Below are 22,670 nucleotides of genomic sequence, written 5' to 3' on the forward strand. Positions count from 1 at the left end.
AAACCAGCCAAAGCATCCAGGGTAATGCCATCGGCACGTCAGCGGCTTGTGCAGATAAAGACTTAGCAAATAAGACAGGCTTTACATTACATCTAAACTTTGTTACAGGCCATGCTAGAACAATTGTGTGCAGGATACTTTGTAATTAGAGATGAGCGAGCCTACTCGGTAAGACCGTTAACCCTTTCCAATCCAATTTGTATCCTGGTTTTCCTAGGCGGGTTACTCTTTCTGCTGTTATACAATGGCGCTATCTGCTGGCTAAAGCCAGTACTGCATGAGGTGACACGTTGGATAGGCTCCAACAGCAGAGAGGCTGGCAATATACAGTAAGAGAACCCCGACGGAGGTCTTCAAAAAACATAGGAGCTATACAGCCTAAAATCATAATGTCTTCAGAGGTCAGACAGTGGATTGGAAAGGGTTAATCGAGCGAGCATTGCTCTTGTCGAGTAACTGCTTAGTGATCCGAGCAGGCTTGAGTGGGCTGCAGAGGGGGGGGTGGGGGTTGAGCGGGAGGAAGAGTGAGAGAGATCCCCCCCCCCCCCCCCCACAGCCCACCCGAGCCTGCTCGGATTACTAAGCAGTTACTTGAGAAGAGCAATGCTCGCTTGAGTAACTGTCTTACAGAGTAGGCTGAGCAACTAAACCAGCTTTCTTTTGCAGTAAATTTGATTCATCGTTCCCAGCGAGTTATAGGCTGTTAGTTTTATATCTCTAGTTTATCAATGATAGGGTGTCCCAATAAATGTATACAGACTCTATCAGATATTCGGCCATGTCAGGGCTTTCATCAAGTCTCCAGTGAATACGGACCAGATCAATATTAAAGGAGTGACCTGATTAGTTAAAATTGATGGTGGGATGCCTTCCTTCCTCTTTCCTGTGGAGGGATGACAACAGGACGTGTCTGACTTCGATCATGTTAATGGGCTATCATTTATCAATAGGAAATTGGCTCTGTGCCAATAACTGGAACACAATACTGGAAATTTGCTAAAGTTCACGTGATCCTTGCATTGCTCCTCAAGAAAATACACAGGGCGATTCAAAAAGAACAGTGCAAAAGTAAAGTGGATTCCATCATAATTGAAGTGCCATAAAACAGCTAGAATGAGGCGAAAAGCTGGAACGCTTCAAGTATTTAATGCAATTTAAACTCACTACCCTCATCCACAAAGCGCTCCACAGCAGCAGACCGCCCTACATTGCTTCCCTCATCTCAATTCACCACCCAGCCCGCACTGACGCTATCGAAATCAGATTAAAGCGCCCCTTTAATTTGAAACTCTCATTCCCGCCTCCAAGACTTCTCCAGAGCAGCACTAGTCCTCCAGAACGCGCTACCAAAATCTATCCGGGCAATCACTGACACACTAAACTGTAAGCGTGCTCTAAAAACGCACCTCTTCAGGTAGGCATGCCACATTTCTTAAACCAAACCCTTCCTTACTCCGCCTGATAACATGCTCCCTGTCCTACTGACTGCAGTTCCTGCTAGCCTTAATCAGCAGGCAGCTGCAGTCATCCCGATTCAGCCACTATACGGCCAGACTGTGTATAGCATCCCTCACTCTCCACCTCGCCATACCGTGCACATCTCCAGGGATGCGAGTGCAATTGGTGACCCTATGTCAAGTTGGTTGTCCAGTTCTGTCCAGACACATCCCAGCATAATCTCTTTTATTGATTCCATTGCAGCAGAGATGCATTGTTTTAGGTCATCTAGTGGCACCAACAGCGCCCACATCCAACATCTGTTAGGTGCATTAAAAACTTAAAGAATTCTAACTTTTCATGTCATTACAGCTGTTGTATGTCAGTTCATGTATGAAGAAATCAGCTTTACTATTGCACCCTTCTTTTTGAAATACCCTATATGTACGTGTGGGTCTTATTCAAACTAACATTTCAGCGCCTGTCACTCTATACTGTGCTGATCTCGTATAAAGGTAGTATAGGAGACCTGACAGATGTGCTTTAAAGGGGTTCTGCAGAATGTTACAATGAAAGCCTATAGTTGGGACAAACTGTTAATGTGTCCAGCCCCGGGAACCTGCACTGATCAGAAGAACAAAGGGATACTTCAGCCCTTTCACCGCATCACTGCCTTGGTAAATGCACCCATCCATGAAGTCATATGTAGTACTGCTCAACTTCATTCACCTGACCGGGCTGACCTGCAGTCCTTTGTCCTGCTCATCAGTGGGGTCTCTAGGGTTGGACCGTGCATTTATATGGCAGGTTTTAAGTGTCCTTTTATGCAGGCCAATCTGATCAAACATGCCTTGAAATGCTTGTATGCCTGACAATTAGGCCGTGCAAAGGGACCTATGATGAGTCAACGCATTAACGAATGCGTTGGCAGATTAATCGTTTCAGCTAGCATTAAAATGCCCGCTGATTAGCAGTATATCGCCATGTGCGAACAGGAAGATGCACAGCCAGTCCGCGAGAATGAACGATCATACTAGTGATCGTTCATCCCCATGAGTTGATTCTCTTGATTGGATTACATCATTAGAGGGGTTCTCTCAGATTAGAAGAGGCTTTATTTATCCATGAGAAGCAGCACCACTGTGGTGCATTGTCAGGTACTGTAACTCTACTCCATTCACTTTTAAAATGTGTTCACATATGGCAGATTAAATCCTCCCGAAAGCCATGTCAAAATCTACATTTGCATTTTAAATGGGTTGTCTGGGGTTAGAAATACATGGCTGCTTTCTTCCAAGCACAGCGCCACCCTTGCCCGTGGGGTTCTATCTGGTATTGCAGCTCAACTCCATCAAAGTGAGTAGAAGCTGAGCTACAATGCCAGACACAACCCATGGACAAGGGTGGCGCTGTGCTTGGAAGAAAACACGCATGTTTTTCTATCCCAAGACAACCCCTTTAAGATCAGTAGGCGATAGCTTATACATACATTTTCAGCCTATATCAGGTTTAGTAAATGACTGAAAAACTGATGTATTCACTTTAATGGGGAAAAACATAAATCATAACTGACCAAGATGGATTCGCTCCTCTTTCTTTTACTGAACTGATCCAGGTTTACACAAACATGGCTGCTTTCTTCCTAAAACAGCACCAACCCTGGCCATAGGTTGTGTGTGGTATTGCAGCTTAGCTACACTGAAGTGAATGGGGATCAGATGTAATCCCACACTTATCCTGTGGACAAAAATGGTGCTGCTTTAGGAAGAAAAAGCTTTTTCTAATCCTTGAACCCTTTTGAATGTGCCATCAACCCTTTGCAATCCAATTTTGGATTCAAGATTTCCTAGGGGGTTCTCTCTTTCTGTCATTATACAATGGTGCCATCTGCTGGCTAGAGCCAGTACTGTGGTATGGGACATGCTGGAGAGGCCCCCAACAACAGAGCGGCCAGTAATATACAGTAAGAATACCCTGCTTGACGTCTTCCAACATCGAAGCTGTACAGCCTTCAATCAGAATGTCTTCAGACGTCACACAGTGGATTGGAAAGGGTTAAACAAACACAATCAAGCTGCAAAGCCTAAAAGACGTCATTTCTGCACTACTTTGTACACTAAGTTGCCATACATTATCTTGAGACCTCTATTTCTAAAGCATGTAACACCTTTCTACCAGGATTACTGCAGTCCTGCTGTAAAACAATAAGTTATACATAAAGTATCAAATGAAACTCTGCGTCATCAGTACACATTCTGAGTGAGAGCATAAGTTACAGAAAAGAACTACACGGTCTTCCTAAACAGGACACAGCTCAGCATGGCAACATCTGCATTGCCAGGTGGCGCTAACATCAAGGTAACTGATATTATAAGCCACATAATAACACAAAGGCCAGCTAGGTGTAATAGGATCGGTGGGACAGATGTTCCTGCACTAGACTGACAAACTAAGTTCAAGTGCTCTAAAGTAGTTTTTCTAATGATTATCTGCATTTGACAACACTTGACAGTATGGACCCTAAACATGTAAAAGACATACTACAGAATGTACGCCCCCTGTAGTCCGCAAACGTATACCCATATAAGTGGCAGGAGATATGAGACGTTTGCTGGTTTCTTCACATTGTAAAGCCACTTTAGCTGTCCCCATCTGGGATACGAGATGTTGTAGGGTCATACTCACACCGGCCTTATTTGTTTTCTAGAAGAGAATAGTCCGCCACAGAGCAATCTCCACCGAAATCGAACATGCAGATTTTGTTGCGGGTTTCACCCTTGGCAAATCCCTAGCTTTTTTGTGTCAAAATCTAGATCCTACACATGCGGATTATGGTGCAAATTTTTTTGCGGCAAGCTATCCTGCCACATGTGAACACACCCCAACGCATCCCATTGTTAGTCCAGATTCTTTCAAAAAGGGATAGTCATCACCATCATGGTTCCGTTATGAAATAAAACAATTGTAAAGTGAGCTCAGCCTAAGGTAGTCCCTAATTTCTTAAAGGGTCACTCCAGCAAAAACACATTTTCCATGCCTGCCTCCCTCACTTGATTGCCCGCTATGTTCTGAAGGTCTCCTCTGTATATTTCAGTCACAACCCCAGCTGATGCTTTTCAGCCACCGTCTTGAGATTGTTTACTTTCAATTTCACATCTATCCCATGATGCATTAGTACAGTATTAGTTCAAGGCTATACCATTTTGGCCTGCAGGAGGGGACAGTTTAATTATCATTACCTTCTGTAGTCTCCTAAATAAGCTAAAGAGACCATAAGTATACAGTCAGGAGGATGAGCTGTGACCTCCTCTATTATAACGGTGTGACAGTAGCTGTGAGCTCATCATCAGTAACTAAGACTGTGTGTTCCCCTCAACACAGTTTCTGTGGCAGATATATGCAACTGCATCACACAAACTAAGAATATGAATCCATAACCCCAAACAGATCTGAGCTGGCCAGAGTTTAGATCACTTGAGGAGGAAGTGACCAGGAGTTCCAGACAAAAATAAAATAACCATGGTAACACTATCCAACTTAGACCGGGGAGGGGCTAGCTACATAATTCAATGAAAAGAAATCACCGGAGTGGCCCTTTAACTTGAGTCAGAAACACCTTTACTTGGTCTTTAGGCACTAAATTAGAAATTAATTCACTGGGGAGAAATTTATTCCATGTTACAGGCACATTTTCCTGCTTATATGGGAAGATCTGATGCCAACTAGCGCTCTTTTTTATGCCAGTTTATCAACCAGCTGATGAAGTAGTATTTGTTTATTCATGGGTTGTCCACCATCATATTGCGCAGGTCAAAGATGGGCAAATGAATGTTTGTGCCCAATCGTTCACTCATGTAAAAGGCCCTTAAAAGGGTATTCTCATCTCGGCAAGTTATTCTTTATCCACAGGATAAGTGATAACTTGCCGATTGGTGGGGGTCTGACCGCTGGGACCCCTACTGATCCGAATAAACCATTCCCAGTGCATACATATATTATGCCAGTGGCGGCCATAGATGCACACTACTCACTTCTATTGGAACTGTCGCAGAGAACAGAGTTGAAGCGTTCGGCAACCTTCGACAGTCCTGTTCCCTTCAGTAGGACTCCCAGAGATTGCCAAACACTTGAACTCCGCTGTCTATGGTGGCCTCATTGAAGTGAATAGATTTGTCAAAATGTCAGGACACGCAGGAGCCACTTGTTCTGGATCAGTGTGTCTCCCAGTAGTTGGACCCTTACCAATCTGTAACGTATGCCCTATCCTGTGCTGAGATAGCAATACCCCCTTTAGGGGTGTAAAGTTCCCTTCTCTCATAGCTCTTCATCTTGGCCCCCGTGATTGCAATACTCAGTGGGTGGGGGGTAATGGAGTCATCTGTTGTCACGCCTGAATATTTTTAAGGATTTGTGTTGAATAAGAATTTATTGTAATGCATAATACTGGTATCTTTAATTTTGACCATGTAGCAATGGCGCACCAAGACCTGTCCTATGACCATAACCAGGTGATATAAAGAGTCAGCACAACTGGCCAAGATGATGTTATAATTACAAGTCAATAAAATACAAAACATTTCCCCTCACCAGTGCATTTCTTTGCAAGTCTGATTCCTCTTGTGTAAAGCATCACCATTGACCGCATCTCGATTACTGTTGGTTAGGACCCCTCCAAAATCATAAGGACCTGCAATGATTCAGCAACAAAGCAGCTTCAGCGTGAAACCTCCCCATCCTCCACATGCAATCTGCAGACCGCCCAGAAAGCTTGAAATGTCAGATATTGGGGTCAAGGGTGCAATCTGCCAGTATCCCATTAGTGTTGGAACAATTTGATTATTTTTTTTTTGTACAGTTGGGAATTCAGAAAGCCCGAAAAAAATCATCATATGAATACGTTGCTGTACAGGAAGACGTGCACCCCCAAGTAAATGAACGCAACAAAGCCACAAGGCATCTTTACTTAAATACTTCTATATATTTGGCATCTTTACTTAATACTTATATACACTGTATATTTTTACTCTTTAGGTTAATCGTTTAATTTTTATAATTAAATACATCATTTTATAATTTCTCACATATTTCCAGACTCCTACAACAAAAATATCATGAAGGTAACTGCATAGAAAAACATTATGCAAATAAGGACAAAGGGTATTTTGGTTGTCGCATAGCATAATTACCTTCCTTGGTAGCTGAAGTACAGTATAAAGTAATGTACACCCGGTATTAACTGTGTACTAACTTGAACTCCTCCCTATATAAACCTGACAGGTCTACACTGTATACGCTGCTTAGTTTGTGTTGCATCTAAACAAAATCGCTGACAACAGCATTTTTATGCATTCAGCACTTGTCAAACATACAGTTGTGAGATTGGATTATTGTCTGCACTAACAGGCCTCAGCGTTGGGGCAATCAAGAACCACAAACGTCTATATCAGTTTTACAGGAAAGCAAGTTATCCTTTAAAAACAAGAGAATCCAAGTGCATCAACCAAACTTCCTCCAGTATCCAGACAGAAAAACAAAAAAAGCTTGCCAAATAAGTTCAACTATTAGTAAGACCACTGAGAGTTATATTTAAAAGAAAAGTGGGTCATATGACCCATTTGGATAACTCCTTACCACAAGACAGGTTGTCCCCAGATTCGTTGGCAAGTCCTATGACTCCTGCATTAAAACGATGCCAGATAAAATGAGTGTCTAGCTGACTTCTCTATAGGGAGAACTGCTCTATGCTAAATGATAGAGGATCTCCTTTAAGGGTCAAGCTAAAAGGGCCCCCTTCCTGCTCCAAAAGAAGGGTCAAGCTAAAAGGGCCCCCTTTCCTGCTCCAAAAGTAGGGTCAAGCTAAAAGGGCCCCCTTCCTGCTCCAAAAGAAGGGTCAAGCTAAAAGGGCCCCCTTCCTGCTCCAAAAGAAGGGTCAAGCTAAAAGGGCCCCCTTCCTGCTCCAAAAGAAGGGTCAAGCTAAAAGGGGCCCCCCCTGCTCCAAAAGAAGGGTCAAGCTAAAAGGGCCCCCCCTTCCTCCTCCAAAAGAAGGGTTAAGCTAAAAGGGCCCCCCCTTCCTCCTCCAAAAGAAGGGTCAAGCTAAAAGGGCCCCCCCTTCCTCCTCCAAAAGAAGGGTCAAGCTAAAAGGGCCCCCCCTTCCTCCTCCAAAAGAAGGGTCAAGCTAAAAGGGCCCCCCCTTCGTCCTCCAAAAGAAGGGTCAAGCTAAAAGGGCCCCCCCTTCGTCCTCCAAAAGAAGGGTCAAGCTAAAAGGGCCCCCCCTTCCTCCTCCAAAAGAAGGGTCAAGCTAAAAGGGCCCCCCCTTCCTCCTCCAAAAGAAGGGTCAAGCTAAAAGGGCCCCCCCCTTCCTCCTCCAAAAGAAGGGTCAAGCTAAAAGGGCCCCCCCTTCCTCCTCCAAAAGAAGGGTCAAGCTAAAAGGGCCCCCCCTTCCTCCTCCAAAAGGGTCAAGCTAAAAGAGCCCCCCCCCTTCCTCCTCCAAAAGAAGGGTCAAGCTAAAAGGGCCCCCCTTCCTCCTCCAAAACAAGGGTCAAGCTAAAAGGGCCCCCCTTCCTCCTCCAAAACAAGGGTCAAGCTAAAAGGGCCCCCCCTTCCTCCTCCAAAACAAGGGTCAAGCTAAAAGGGCCCCCCCTTCCTCCTCCAAAACAAGGGTCAAGCTAAAAGGTCCCCCTTCCTCCTCCAAAAGAAGGGTCAAGCTAAAAGGTCCCCCTTCCTGCTCCAAAAGAAGGGTCAAGCTAAAAGGTCCCCCTTCCTCCTCCAAAAGAAGGGTCAAGCTAAAAGGTCCCCCTTCCTCCTCCAAAAGAAGGGTCAAGCTAAAAGGTCCCCATTCATGCTCCAAAAGAAGGGTCAAGCTAAAGGTCCCCCCTTTCTCCTCCAAAAGAAGGGTCAAGCTAAAGGTCCCCCTTCCTCCTCCAAAGAAGGATCAAGCTAAAGGGCCCCCTTTCTCTTTCAAAGAAGGGTCAAGCTAGGGGTGCCCTTTCTCCTGTTTAAGAGGTCTAGTAGACTCTTACCTATGGGGTGCCATCAAAGGCAATAGAATTCAAAAGTAGGATATATTTGTCCTGACCAATGCTTTGATTTACTAAGAGAAAAGTAGCACCAGAGGTGTTTGGTAGTCACCTAACTAGTCAGTTAGATGGAGCTGTGGGCAAAATGATCATAATAACTTGTGCATTACAATCAGAAACTTGTAGAAAACTACTTCTGGTCTCCTAATCAGCCCTCTAGGGGCGTTGCACCCTGCAGTACACCCTTTTATTGCCCACATCGCTAAAAGGTGACAATATACTAGCAAACACCAAATAAAAACCATATATATATATATATTATAAATTTAGAGATTTAATTTAAGACAATGAACTGCATTAACTTCTTTTGAAGCCTAAAATCGAAGCAGAACACTACTACTAGTACTACACCACACAGATACGCTCTCTGCCCTCCTGGTATAGCCAAGCCGTAATATGGCCACTACTCTATCTAAAAAACGGTCTGCCATGCTCAGCAGTGTTAAGCCATGCAAACTGGAGCTTGGCAATGGACAGCATGCTTCAGATAAAGGAATGCATGTTTAATCCAGCTGATGAGAAGTGATTTATGGATGCAGATCTTTTATATCTGGTCTGGGAAATACAATGGTATCAAGGTTATGGGTCAAAACAAAGCTCCCGTAATGGATTCTGAAATGAGTCATTAACATGAGGTCAATATTAGTGCTAATAGTTTATATAACCATATGAGGTTATTGTGCCCTTCACCTACAGTCCCTCACACCATTATTGTCCCTAATGCAAAGTGGTCATTTAGAATATGTTGTCAATTTGACCTGAAGTCCAAGATAAACTTTCGCTTATGTATTAGGGTACTAATATTGAACAGATAATATAGCAGGGTAGCAGTAGGGAAACCCAAAAACCCCAAGTCTCCCCTGCAGCCCATTAGCAGGCAAAGGCTATTTATGACATCCTGTGCTCGCTGCAGCATAAGCAGTATGCAAGTTACAGGAAAAAACAGCCTGTATCCCGCTGCAAGGATTCACAGGGCACATGGAAATCCCTAATATTCATGCATATTAAAACTCTTGATAGACCAAGTTCAAAAAAATAATCACATTTCTAAGAAAAGGTTGTTAGAAGGGCTTGTACCAAGTTTTAAATAGGGCTCTTATGCCCCCCTATATGAATAAAGTAACGGTCGAGCATGACACTGGCGCTTTATTTACTCACCTCTGACACTGCCGCAGATTTCCAAGCACTGTATTCAGATTCCATATAGAGATGAGTGGAGCGCTGCGTGCATGCCCAACCACCACTTCATTAATATGAGGGGACAAAGGGGCCCTGTACTTGGAAACAAGGGGTTATCTACTCCTAAAACTATTGATAGCTTATTCTCAGGACTGGCCATGAACAGTAGATCAGTGTCGGCCATCATCTGGGACCTTTGCCAGGACGTAACGCTCACGCACTAAGCAGATTTCTGAAGGACGCAAACAGCTCAATTTCAATGGCAGTGGTGAGACTTGGTAATACAAAGTTTTCACTGAAGTGAAAAGTAGCTTTGCCTCTCAAACAAAGCCTCACCACTACAGTGGGAACAGAGCTGTCTGCAGGAAATTGGTTAGGTGCATGTGAACAGCTGATTGGCAGAGGTCCCAAATCGCGGATGCCCGAGGATCTACTATTGATGGTCTATTCTGAGGATCGGCCACCAATAGTTTACAACTGGACAACCCCTTTAATGAAGTAACCTCCAAGGCTATGCTTTACTATACCAAATCTTCTAATATTTAGACCTGCTGTTTTGGTAGTTGACTGCTTTGCATTAATGAAATGTGATGAGACAAATGAGCAATGGCAGCCACTTTATGAATGTTGTGTCAGCCCCTGCACCACTGGAGGGGCCTATATTACAAAGCAGCAAATTAGCAATGCTTAAGACAAGCAGTCCTGTACATGCAGGTCAGGCTGCTCCAGCAGTGAGGCGCTCAACGCACAGCATGGAATAAAGAGAATTGAAGCCCTGTGAATGACAGGGAGCATTCCTTTATCGTACCTTCATAGTCAGAGCGACCTGTTGGGAAGACTCCCGTTGCAGACAGGTAAATCAGAAGGGCACTGTTTGCAGGCAGCTCCTACAAAAGAAAACCGTGAGGGGGGAAGAATATATGCATTTTTGTAACATATAAAACATTAATAAAATGAAATAAGCACACATAGAACAATAATAAAAATATATGCTAGAATTAAACCATTTCATGCTAGAGTAGTAAATGATTGGCCTCTTGGACTGGATAGTATACTTAGGAACAAATGCACGAGCTCAGCAGCACACCAAGAAACCGCCTAGATTTAGGCGGTATCTTGGACTGGATAGTAGAGATGAGCGAGCACCCAAATGCTCGGGTCCGCGTTATTCGAGTCGCGCTTTTTGTAAAATTCGAGAGCTCTACTCGAGTAATGAACCCCATTGACTACAATGGGAGACTCGAGCATTTTTGTATGTGGAACGCAGGGTCCCGAGTTTTGTTTTTTTCCCCTTCCTTCCTTGGTCTCTCTCTCTCCCCCTCCCCGTCAGAACAAAAATTTTCAAATGACGCGTGCTGCCGGGGAGGGGCCAAAACAGGCACGTCACAGCGGGGAGGAGCCAAAAGCTGGGGCGGGGTCGAACACGATTTGATGCTCGTTCGAGTAACGAGCACCATTGAGAACGCTAATACTCGAACGAGCATCAAGCTCGCCAGAGTACGTTCATTCAACTCTACTGGACAGTCATTTTACCCCCCTGAGGCTTTGCATAGGTGCTTCGAAGGGACAAGGAATGTATTTTTTTTTTCTTATCAGTAGAATCTTAACGCTTAATCTACTTAAAGTTTGAAACAAGCATACCTTGATACATAAACATCTAAGAAACAAACAAATGCGTAAGAACCGCTGCAAAATCGCGCATATTGACCACCACTCGACCGCCAAGAGGTTCGGGAGTCAAGGGTGCGTATCACATAAAAAACAAAGAATGGAGAGAGGAATGTTAAAAAAAAAGAAGGAAAAGAAGGGATGGGAAGGAAGACAGGGAAGGTAAAAGAGGGAGATTGCCTCAACCAAGTAAAACCTGAAGCTCCAGAAGAATCCTGGAAGACCATCCGGAGTTGTCAAGGATCAAAGTGCTTCATTGGATCAGCAGTCCTCTACCGCCAATTCTCAGTGGCATTTTTATTGCGCGATTTAAAAAAAAAAAGTCTGTACAGCCTTTTTATTGTGGCTCTACGTTTCGGCTTTAATTTATAGTTTAAGACACAACACAGTAAAATAATAGACACCACCGGCGTCAAAACGTACCCAACTGATTTATAGCAGGCTCCGTCAGGTTCTGCTGAGGTGTCCATTATTTTGATGCGAAAAATAGCGTTGCATGTAATGCTCGTTTATCATGTCAAAAATATGGGAAAATCTGTATCAATGGCTGCAGATGGATTTGAAGAGAACCCAAATAGAAATAAATGATAAGTCATTTTACAATGCTACTAAATGCACATACATACACTGACAGGCCAAAAGTCGTGGGATAGCAGAATGTATATTGAAGAAGAAGTGGCGTTCCCTTAGGTGACACTTGGGAATGTCCACATATGTGTAAGTTGGGAGATGTTATCTTGTGAGTGAGGCTGAACTCTGATCGGCGGGCTCACGGCAAGGTGACATGAATTAGCGGAGTTCAAACAAGGCGCGATCATGGGCACCAGACGGATGGGGCATTCCATTTCTAAAGTTGTGTGGGCAATGAACATTGCTGGATCCAATGTGTCACATGTGTACCAGGAATATGACAGCACAGTGAACGCCCGCGAAAGCTTAATGATCACGACTGGCATAGTCTGGCTAGAAATCTCCATGTGAACATACAAGTGACTGGGAGAAATCCCAATCATGTTCGATTCTGGAAGCCCCACACACATATCCCACACGACAGTGCAGCATGGAGGCTAAAGGCGACACATCAAAGTGCTACCGATAACACCACAAGACAGAGTGTAGACAGGCAGGCAGACAGGCAGTGTTTCACCTGGGCTTGTAAAGTTATTAACGAAACCTTAGAGGGCTGCCAACATGTGGTGTCAACTGATGAGTCACTGTACAAATTATTTCAGGCTGGTAGGGTTCTGTACTAACAGACACCAAGATGGCTTGCAGCAAGTGGGTGCAGTTTCATGCTGTCCACAGAAATCTATAGAGTGCTGAGGGGAAAGAACAGTGCTCCAGAGGGAGGGAGACTTCCAAAAATTTTGGTGATTTACTGTACTACAGCTACTGGAATCACATCTCTACTGCTCAGTATGGCTGTACACTGCCCTCCACGATGAGGTAATTCTACTGTGTGCACTACAAAGTTAGGGAGCAGAATCTCCCGTTTTCTCCATGTGTAGCTAGTCTACACCCACCAGCTTAGAGAAGACTGAAAACTGGAAATGCAGCCTGCAGAGATGGACTACTGGCAAAAAAAGCCAGATACAAGTGATATATTTGCCAGAAATGGTGTTCTTCATCATGCACACAGTGCAGCTAAATCTAAAAGTCATCTGAAAGTGCGGGTACACATTAAAAGAATATTGTTCAAAAGCATACCTGATTGTGCGATACATAGCACTGGGATTTTAAAAAAACAACAAAAACACAGGAGACAATCCCTGAGCTCGCCTGCTGCTCTGATCTCTACCATCAACTGCAGCGGCATCCCCCTTCCTCCCTGCTCCAACTAAAAGTTGAGATTTCTGAATACTTTCAGAGAACACGCAGACAGGCAAACGGGAATTAGAGACTGATGATAGAGTAAGATGGCGCCTTCACCAAGATATAGATCTATGCAAAATAAATTTAAAGGATAGGAACACTCACAACTAGAGATGAGCGAGCATACTCGCTAAGGACAATTGCTCGATCGAGTATTGTCCTTAGCGAGTATCTCCCCGCTCGGGAGAAAAGGTTCGGCTGCTGGCACGGGTGACAGGTGAGTCGCGGCAGTCAGCAGTGGGGAGTGGGAGAGAGAGATCTCAACTCCGTTCCTCCCCGCAGCTCCCTGCCTGCCGCAGGCAGCCGAATCTTTGGGCAGGTACGCGCTAAGGGCAATGCTCGATCGACAACTTATCTACATTCGTTGTATTATTCTGAGGAGGTTCAATATATTTTGGCAGAGTGCATAAGAGGCGCAGCATAGAAACTACAGGTCTAAAATATATGTTTCTATAAGTTTAAATAAAAAAAAAATTTAGAGGGAGAATAGTTACTAATTAGTACCCTCTGTGATTGCAGGGCATTGGGATGTGCAGAAGAACATCCTCACAATCCTGATTTCTTCCTCTTGTCTTCCTTCTGTTTGCAAGCATCTAACATCTTCCAGCCATGTCTATCCTGTCTTCACAGAACCTGATCCGCATTCACTTACTTGGTAGACAACATAACCAGGGCACTTCTAGCTAAGCAGACCACACAACTACAGTCTGATCTCACAGCTGCAATATAAATACTAGGAGGTCAAATAGCTAAATCAAAGCTACCAAAAGAAAGTGAGAGAACAGATACAATCTGTGCGTGTGTAATATATCATTTTTTTTTATTCACTAGGTATAAAAGGTATCCTTACAATAAACTCAGATGGATAAAACGTACCTCCTGTTCTGCAATCACATGCAACCAGAAGTCTGGGAAGCCCCAATGAAATTAATGGAGGTGTTGTACAGCGTTTAGCGCAGCGTTTGAAACTGAGTGTGACAGTTGCTTAAAGGGGTTGTCTCGCGGCAGCAAGTGGGGTTATACACTTCTGTATGGCCATATTAATGCACTTTGTAATATACATCGTGCATTAAATATGAGCCATACAGAAGTTATTCACTTACCTGCTCCGTTGCTAGCGTCCTCGTCTCCATGGATCCGTCTAATTCTGATGTCTTCTTGCTTTTTTAGACGCGCTTGCGCTGTGCGGTCTTCTCCCCTTCTCCTAGGTCCAGGCACGAGCGGCGTTCTGGCTCCGCCCCTTCGCATCATCGTGTAGCTCCGCCCCGTCACGTGTGCCGATTCCAGCCAATCAGGAGGCTGGAATCGGCAATGGACCGCACAGAGCCCACGGTGCACCCTGGGAAAGGACCCGCGGTGCATCGTGGGTGAAGATCCCAGCGGCCATCTTGGTGAAGGAAGAAGAAAGAAGAAGGAAGACGTCGCAGAGCGGGGATTCGGGTAAGTAATATGTTTTGTTTTTTTTAAACACATCCCTTGTGGTTGTCCTGCGCCGAACGGGGGGGGCCTATGGAAAAAAAAAAAACCCGTTTCGGCGAGAGACAACCCCTTTAACCATTTCCTCTTTTAATATGTTACAAATATCACTTATTTTGCAGCTCTTTTATCTCCATATGTCATATTAGGTGCTTGTCCCACTTATAAAAAAAAATGCAGGTTGGAGGAAATCTACACAAACATGGGACTAACATACTTGCTTAGCAAAAGAAACCAAGTAATCTTGTAGATAGGATACCTTTTAATGGCTAACAAAAATACATGATGTTATTGCGAGCTTTCAAACCTCATACACACACACACAGGCACTGACATGGTGAGATTTAATTTGCACTTAAAAGAATACCAGAACAGGATGAGTAGAGGAGTAAAGAGTTAATTAGGCCACTGATAAGGATGTGAAAGGTTTATGGTCTCTGAATTGGTGTTAGGGGGTCACCAGGCCAGAGTGTTATCTCTGCTATAGACTTCTCATAATCTCCAGTGGTGCATGAAACCACCCTCTGATGTTCACCTATTCTTGCGAGTGTCAAAAGGTGGTTATAAAACTGTACTCCCACATTCTACTATGACATTGAGATTTGAAGGCAACTCCTTTTGCTCTACTGGCTAACACGGTACTAAACTTGTTTCGTCATACACTGAATGGCAGCTTTATTAGACACATCAGCCCTGTCATGACTGGAGTTTCCAGTTAAAGAAATTAGAAATGTAACCCCATAGTGCATCATAAAATCAAGTGTGTCAATGGCTTGGTCATCGGTGCTAGACTAGCTGGGGTCAGAATTTCATACACTGCCAACCTTGTGGGGATTTTCTTGTGCAGTGGTATGGAGGGTATACAGAGAATGGCGTGGGCAAGAAAAAAAAATATCCAGTGAAGTGGGGTTCTGTGGATGTAAACCACTAATTGACAACAAGGGGTCAAATGAGGATATCAAGAAGCATTCTGGCAAACATGCTCTGCATGGTCACGCGAATTGCCGCTGAATGCAGTGATGGTGCTTTAAATAACATGTCCGAATGCATAACTAGTTCCTTAACAAGGAAGGGCTTAACAGCAAACAGTTCAAGCACCACATTATCTAAGAGAAACAAATATGAATCTCCAATGGACAAAAAAAAAAAGGATAAAAACTGGATCACCCAAATATCCCCTGGTAAAATGAATTCACATTTCTGTTGCAACATGCCGATGGAAACGTCCGAATTTGGCGCAAGCAGCATGAATCGATGAACCCATCCTGTCATCTGTTCAGGGTATGTCAGCACCTCCTATTTTGCAGCAACTTCAAGATGCTTTACTGCAGACCGAATCTATGCCAAAACCAACTGCTGTGGTTCTGAAAGCTAAAGGAGGTCCAACGTGCTGCTGAATAGGTGCCTCTAGTAGAGCGGTTACTCAGTGTGCAGAGGACATGCAGAGGTTACTCTGCTTCGGGTGTGTTCTACGTGAGAGAGTCTTACCAAGGCAAACCTCTGCTTGTCCTATGACTGCTGCCTCCCACAAAGGGTCAATGACACCTTACTGTCAAAAACGTAAAATACATTCTCCAACATGACAGATCAGTCTGAGAAGAACTAATGCTGGCTGCAAGCTCTTGTTTTACTTGCTGTGATCCCGGGCTTGCTACCATCAGGCCCTGGTGTTTACTACTTAGGCATCTAAGTATTGCCAACTTCCAACCCATTTTTCCTAACAGTTCTATCGATTGTACCAATGCTTTTGTGATATTTTCATGCCACTATTAAGGGTAATTGGGCATTGAAAAAAGCCAAATGCCTTAAATTATTAATGATAAGTTCCCTAATGGAATAAAAGATCTGGCTTCATGATTTTATAATGCACAAGTTGCTTTGCTTGTTCGATACTGATGATACTGAAATGCCACTAAGATAAAAAAAATTTTTTAAAAAGATAAAATATAAAACTTTGTAAAATTAATCAAATAAATATCTTGTACAAAAAGGACCTTACAACGAAAAGTTGACATTTTGGTATGAAATCAGATTGTTAGAATATAGAAGCAAAACAAAGTTTAAAAGGTTCCATCTGGGGAAACCGCTAAAAATGGAAGGAAGTTGACAACCCATCCTTAAAGTTATGCTTGCATAGTCTTTACTGTTCTGGAGACCCAGGATGGGGGTCTTCAAAAAGGGGGGTACTTGAAGGGGTTTGTGCCAAGTTATAAAGTTAACCCCAATCCACAGGATAAGGAATAACTGATTGGTGAGGGTCCGACTGTTGGTCGGTCTGCGAGTGAATGGAGCAGAGGTTGTGAAGCTTGCTGACGTTCTAATCTTTTCAATGACCGCACAGGAGATTACATAGTTCAAGACTTGCGACAGTCTCTGGCGCTGGCCTTCAAATGCATGGTACAATGGGCGCACCTGTGCAACCCCCAATCCATTCACTCGAGGAGAGACAGGAACCCCGTTCTCAGGATCCGTGGAGGTCCTAGTAGTCGGAATCTCATTGATCAGCAGGAAGTGGAACAACCCCTTTAAACATTATTGCTTTTGTACCATAGATTATGTAAGATCCCAGGTAGCAGATTTTTTTTGCAAAAATTTTTCTTGCTGCATTCTGTGGATTTACCGCAGATCTTAGTACATGCACTGAAAAGGTAAAATCCGCAGTGAAAATTCATTACTTTTCCACAACACAATTTGAATTTCCGCTACTTGCGTTGAAACTCCCCATACATATGTACGGTAAAAGGTCATGGATTCACAGTATCAATTCTGCACCAGTCTGCTGTAATGCTATAACTTTACCATGTCTGACAGTGAGCTAAAAAGATTGTCTCGTCACGAGAACCCCTTTACGAAATGAAGGCGGTGAGGCAATCCCTTTAAGCCTGGTCCTTTATGACCACCATGTTTAGAAGCAACATGTATAACATCGCCTGAGACCAACCCAAATAATGCACTAACCTTGAAAGATCCTGCAAGGAAGCTATAGAGTTGACTGAAAGTTGGCTTGTAGAGGAGATATTTATGAGGGTTTTCTCGTTTTGTAGGCTTCTCAGCAGGATCCTGTAAAACAGATGTACCACAGATGAGGAAATGTCACCGCTATACAATACTCTATAATGTACCCGTCTAGGGCTCTGTTCACACTAGAATCACAGCCTTACTTCATAACGCAGTCATGACCGCCACTGGCGTAACTATAGGGGGTGCGGTTGCACCCGGGCCCAGGAGCCTTAGGTGGCCCATAAGGCCTCTCTTCTACATATTGGGAGCCCAGTACTATGAAAAAAGCATTATAGTTGGGGGCCCTGTTACAGATTTTGCACCGGGGCCCAGAAGCTTCAAGTTACGCCTCTGATGACCGCTATGACAGATCCGTTTTCAACACTGTATGACCTCAATTACTTTAAAGCATCACATTGTAGTCTATGCTATGGATACAGACAAAAGGCCAATAGAACCCCCAAGCAGTGTGAATGGAGCCTAAACTATCTTGAGGATTTATTTTGAGGATCAGTAACGCTGTAACAGAACGTTTCCCTACCTGCAACCCTGGTTTATTCATTTGCGAGTTCAGATTCATCGGTTCTCTCTCCAGAGCTTGTAGCATTCGGAACATGTCAATCGTCAGTTCGCTGAACTTCACCTGTAGTGAAATAAGCGGACAAGAAAAATAAAAAAGTTTTAAAGTATATAAGAACTAACTGACCCAGAAGCTAAGAACATTTTCAAAGGGTTTCCCAGGCATATTTAATGATGAACCATCCGCAGGCTAGTCACAAAAGCAGTCCGGGAAGCACCAAAAGTCCCCTTCTATTATCTCTTTAAATGCTCATCATTGGAATGCAGCAGATCATCAAAACTGACTGATGCTGGGGGATCCTCTTAGCATTACCATATTGTCAGCAAGTCCAAAATGGATATTTAATTTCACCTCAAACACATATAAAAGTTGTGATATTTCGGTAACTATGAACCCTTTTCAAGCATTAACATCTCGTCACTGCATTACAATATCTGTTTATATCTATCCACAGTTCAGCCCCAAATCGTCTTAACCAATCTCATTTAAAAAGTACCCTTTAACTCCCTCAATCAGGTAACTGATACATATTGAATACTTTACACAGCCAATCAGATTTTTACTTTTAGACCTAAGCTGTAGGCCACCTGATCTACCTGGCTCTGACATCCTCCACAGCGCATATCAAGTCTTTCTAATGCGCATGCCCAGCTGGACAGTAACTTTTACCACAGTCTATTACGCCTACCCACAGAGCTAATCCAATGACAATATCAGGTATCCCATTATTAAAAGGTCTGTCTCCAAAATTGTACAATGCAAAAAAGGAAGATGGGACAATACCTCTACAGCACCACCTTTTAGAAGGTAACATTCCTACAAGTCAATGTTAGACTCTTTATACAAGCCTTGCAACAATGACTGGGAATTTAATATTGACTTGCAAGAATGCTGCCTTCTAATAGGTGGCGCTGCAGAGGTATTGTTCCATCTTCCTTATTTGCATATTACCCAGAGGAGCATGAATGGCCTTATAAGTCCCCTCACTCACTTTTTTAGGTGCTCTCCCTAAAGAGAAAAGTTAGCATTCCTGACCCAAAAAACTGTACTCAGATGGCCTATTTGATACGCCAGTATTACAGGCGTCATATTGCCATAACAATCTGTTCACCAACCATTGGCACAGCACATATAGCCTCCCCTTACTTGAGGTGTTAACGTGCATGCCGATTTATTGCCGGGCACAGTACTGGATTGGGGGGACCTGGTGAGTATAAAAGCAGCTCCCAGTACCCCATCAGCTCAGAAGGTAACAAAGGACATTTAAAAGGGTTGTACTAGAATCATCTTTTATCATTTATCTACAGGATCCGTAAAAAGTCCAAAGTGGGGTCTCAGACCGCCAACTATCCCGAGAACAGGGTGTCTCATGTCCCCCTCTTCTCATCACGGTGGGTCACTTATCCCACACACAGCAACATCAGATTTTAAGGAGCGGGTGCTGCGCATATGCATGGCCACTGCTCCATTTCACTGGGGCTAATAGAAATAGCCGAGAGCTTGTACTTCATCGCCAACCGTCCCATCAAGAATGAATGGAGCGGCACTGCGCATGCGCGACTGCTGTTCCACTCAGTCTGCTCTTTCCGGGGGAAGGGGTGGGGGTGCAGTAAGTCTGTAGTGAGGAGAAGAGGAGACACGGGACCCCCAATCGTAAGAAAGCTGGAGGTGTCAGCAGTGAGACACCCACCAGACTATTAACACCCATCCTAAGGATAGGTGATAAAAGTTGATTATGGTACAACTAATTTAACAGTGTATCCAGAAAAATAGTTGTGCAGTAAAACAACAACAAAAAAGTAATCTAAAAGATAGTATTGACAGTTTATCTTCTCATAAGATTAACTAACTAGGTGGCGCTAGAGCAAGCCTACACTGCTGTGGTCAATCCAACAACACATCCTCACCTGATTATTGCAGTTGCCAATGATGAGAGCATCAGCTAGCATCAACTGTCCGACGACCATGCCCTGCTCCAACATGGGCGCTGTAGCGTCTGCCAGTCGATTCGAAATGATTACAATGGTGTTGTCATCATTTAAAACCATCACAGGGTCTGCCTGCCACCGGAGAGAAGCTGAATGTTAGGTGAAAAGTGCAGCTTTATCATGTGGAAATAGCCGACTGCTGAACAGACAAGTCTGCGGTAAGGAAAAAAAGATCCATTGAACATGAAATATATTCAAGCTGAAGTCTCAGGAGAGACGATGTGAAGGCCACGTGAAATAAAACCACTGCGACCCGATCACCAGGGAATAATTGTAAAGCCTTGGAATTTTCCGACAGTTCATCAGCCGATGCCGGCTACCACTTCATTATTTAGATTAAATGTAAATGAGATGCCGTGCTGAAAGAATCATCTTGGGAGGAAAACAAGGATTTTTCATGTATTGGATCCGTTCTTTGAAGCCGGAATGAGTAAATGATCTGCAACTTTTACACTAACTAATGCATAATGTATAACCTGGCTAATCCCTGTCTAAATATTGCATTTGTACCCCTAATAGTCAGCTATGAGAGAACGCTGCTGTGCCAATACCGTATGTTCCTCGACTCAAACCTTCTAGTATAAAAGGAGTCATGTTCCTGTTGTCAAATACACTGGTGGTAATTGAAAGTGTTCCACCCAGACGGAGTTGCAGAAAGATTTATGAAACTTGGATCAAAGTCTTTCCATATGAAGGGTATTGAATAATTAAAAGCTGGATGAAGTGCGGTATGAGTGTTAGTATGCAAATTATGGGGCCCTTTGTTATGCAAAATACTACATTCTGTAAGTTTATAAAGTCATAAAGTGTGTCATGTAAGGTGGTCTTTTTTTTGTCCACAGATTGTTAGTGACCAGGTATGCCAAATCATAGAGACCCAACTCCGTACACCCAAATGTCTGACTTTGAGAGGTTGGATGATTGTCATGTTCGGAATGGGGCATCATATTGTGAAATCCCCTTAAGGACCGGCCATGGCGCAGTGTCAGTGCAGAGAGTGGTTACTCAGTGGACACAGGAAGGCTCCAGTACTCGCAGACCTGGCACAGGTCCACGCAGAAGGATGTCGTCACGTGAAGACCGCCAAATTGCGCGAATGGCAGTTGCTGATAGACGACCGATTGCAGCACAGATCTAAGCAGTGGTTGGGGTCAGAGTCAACCGATGAACAACTGTAAACCCATTGCTTTAAGCCAGGTGGCATTCTTGGACGCCATGCAGCGTATCCTGTGAATCAGATTTCACCGTCAGCAGCAACTTTTGTGCTGATAGATGCAACTGGACATATGAATGGAGAACAGTTGTGTTTAGTGACAAGCCCCAACTCTGTTTGGGGCAAAGTGATAAATGTCAACATCAGGGCAGGCACGTCAGGCATATCAGCCTACGAGTGATATGCTGCTGGATACCATACAAAACCTGTATGCTTCCATGCTGGCCCATATCACATCTTTTATCCAAGCTAGAGGTGGTACAACAGGGTACTAGAGCCTCCATGCTGCCCCATATACCATCTTTTATCCAAGCTAGAGGTTGTACAACAGGGTACTAGAGCCTCCATGCTGCACATATCACATCTTGTATCCAAGCTAGAGACGGTACAACAGGGGTACTAGAGCCTCCATGCTGGCCCGTATCACATCTTGTATCCAAGTAGAGGTAGTACAACTGGGTACTAGAGCCTCCATGCCCGCCGGTATCACATCTTGCATCCAAGCTAGAGGCGGCACAACTGGGTACTAGAGTAAACATTCAAGCAGTCAGTTTTATGCAATAAATTATCCTTTTGCTCCGATATTGTAACCAGTTACTTATATCAAGTTACAAACCACACATAGGTTTCATTCGATTCCGACAGTTCCTTCTTGGGGAGGGATTTTTTTTGGACAATGAGAACTTGGCTTGAAGTCAAAGTATTAACAACGTTATTAAAAAAATACAAATCACCAATAAATTTTCTTTGATTTGTCCTAATTCCTTAAGTTATTTAAAGTTCCTATTTATTACATTGACTTCTGAGTTAAGGCACATTTCGACAGAACAACTGTTGCGCACATAAGTGCCAGACAGCCGTCCCAACAAATCACTCCCACGCTTTCACACAGGAGCAATAGTTGCTCAGTAAATGGAGGCGAAGCACGCAGAAGATCTCTTCCGGCTGCCCACCTCCATTCACTGCAAACCAGCAGCTGCTCAAACATTGAACTCCTGTAAACACTGAGCAGAAAGTCGCTTTGTTTCAGCTCATTGGACCTATGCAACTTCTGAGCAATTTCTTGCTGAGTGTACATGGGGTGACCATCGCCGAAAAATGCACCCTTGTAGAGGTACCTTCACAAATAGTACTTTGATTGCAAAGGAGGATGGTAGAAGGAAGTAGGACCTAGCCTCAAG

The 22,670-nt window shown here is 43.8% G+C and overlaps 1 protein-coding gene across 2 annotated transcripts in view; it reads right to left on the minus strand.

Annotated features, from left to right (window-relative positions):
• Positions 1-22,670, minus strand: part of SCAI (suppressor of cancer cell invasion) — a 165,033-nt gene that overhangs the window by 23,620 nt on the left and 118,743 nt on the right. For both annotated transcript variants that reach the window (XM_066580748.1, XM_066580749.1), the window contains exons 8-12: positions 20,196-20,348; positions 18,250-18,351; positions 17,667-17,768; positions 10,501-10,579; positions 6,025-6,124 (exon numbers count right to left, since the gene is read on the minus strand). In XM_066580748.1, coding sequence (XP_066436845.1) covers positions 6,025-6,124; positions 10,501-10,579; positions 17,667-17,768; positions 18,250-18,351; positions 20,196-20,348 — 536 coding nt within the window. The remainder of the gene's footprint in view (positions 1-6,024; positions 6,125-10,500; positions 10,580-17,666; positions 17,769-18,249; positions 18,352-20,195; positions 20,349-22,670) is intronic.

This window comes from Eleutherodactylus coqui, chromosome 10 (assembly GCF_035609145.1).
Source record: "Eleutherodactylus coqui strain aEleCoq1 chromosome 10, aEleCoq1.hap1, whole genome shotgun sequence".
Lineage (NCBI taxonomy): Eukaryota > Metazoa > Chordata > Amphibia > Anura > Eleutherodactylidae > Eleutherodactylus > Eleutherodactylus coqui.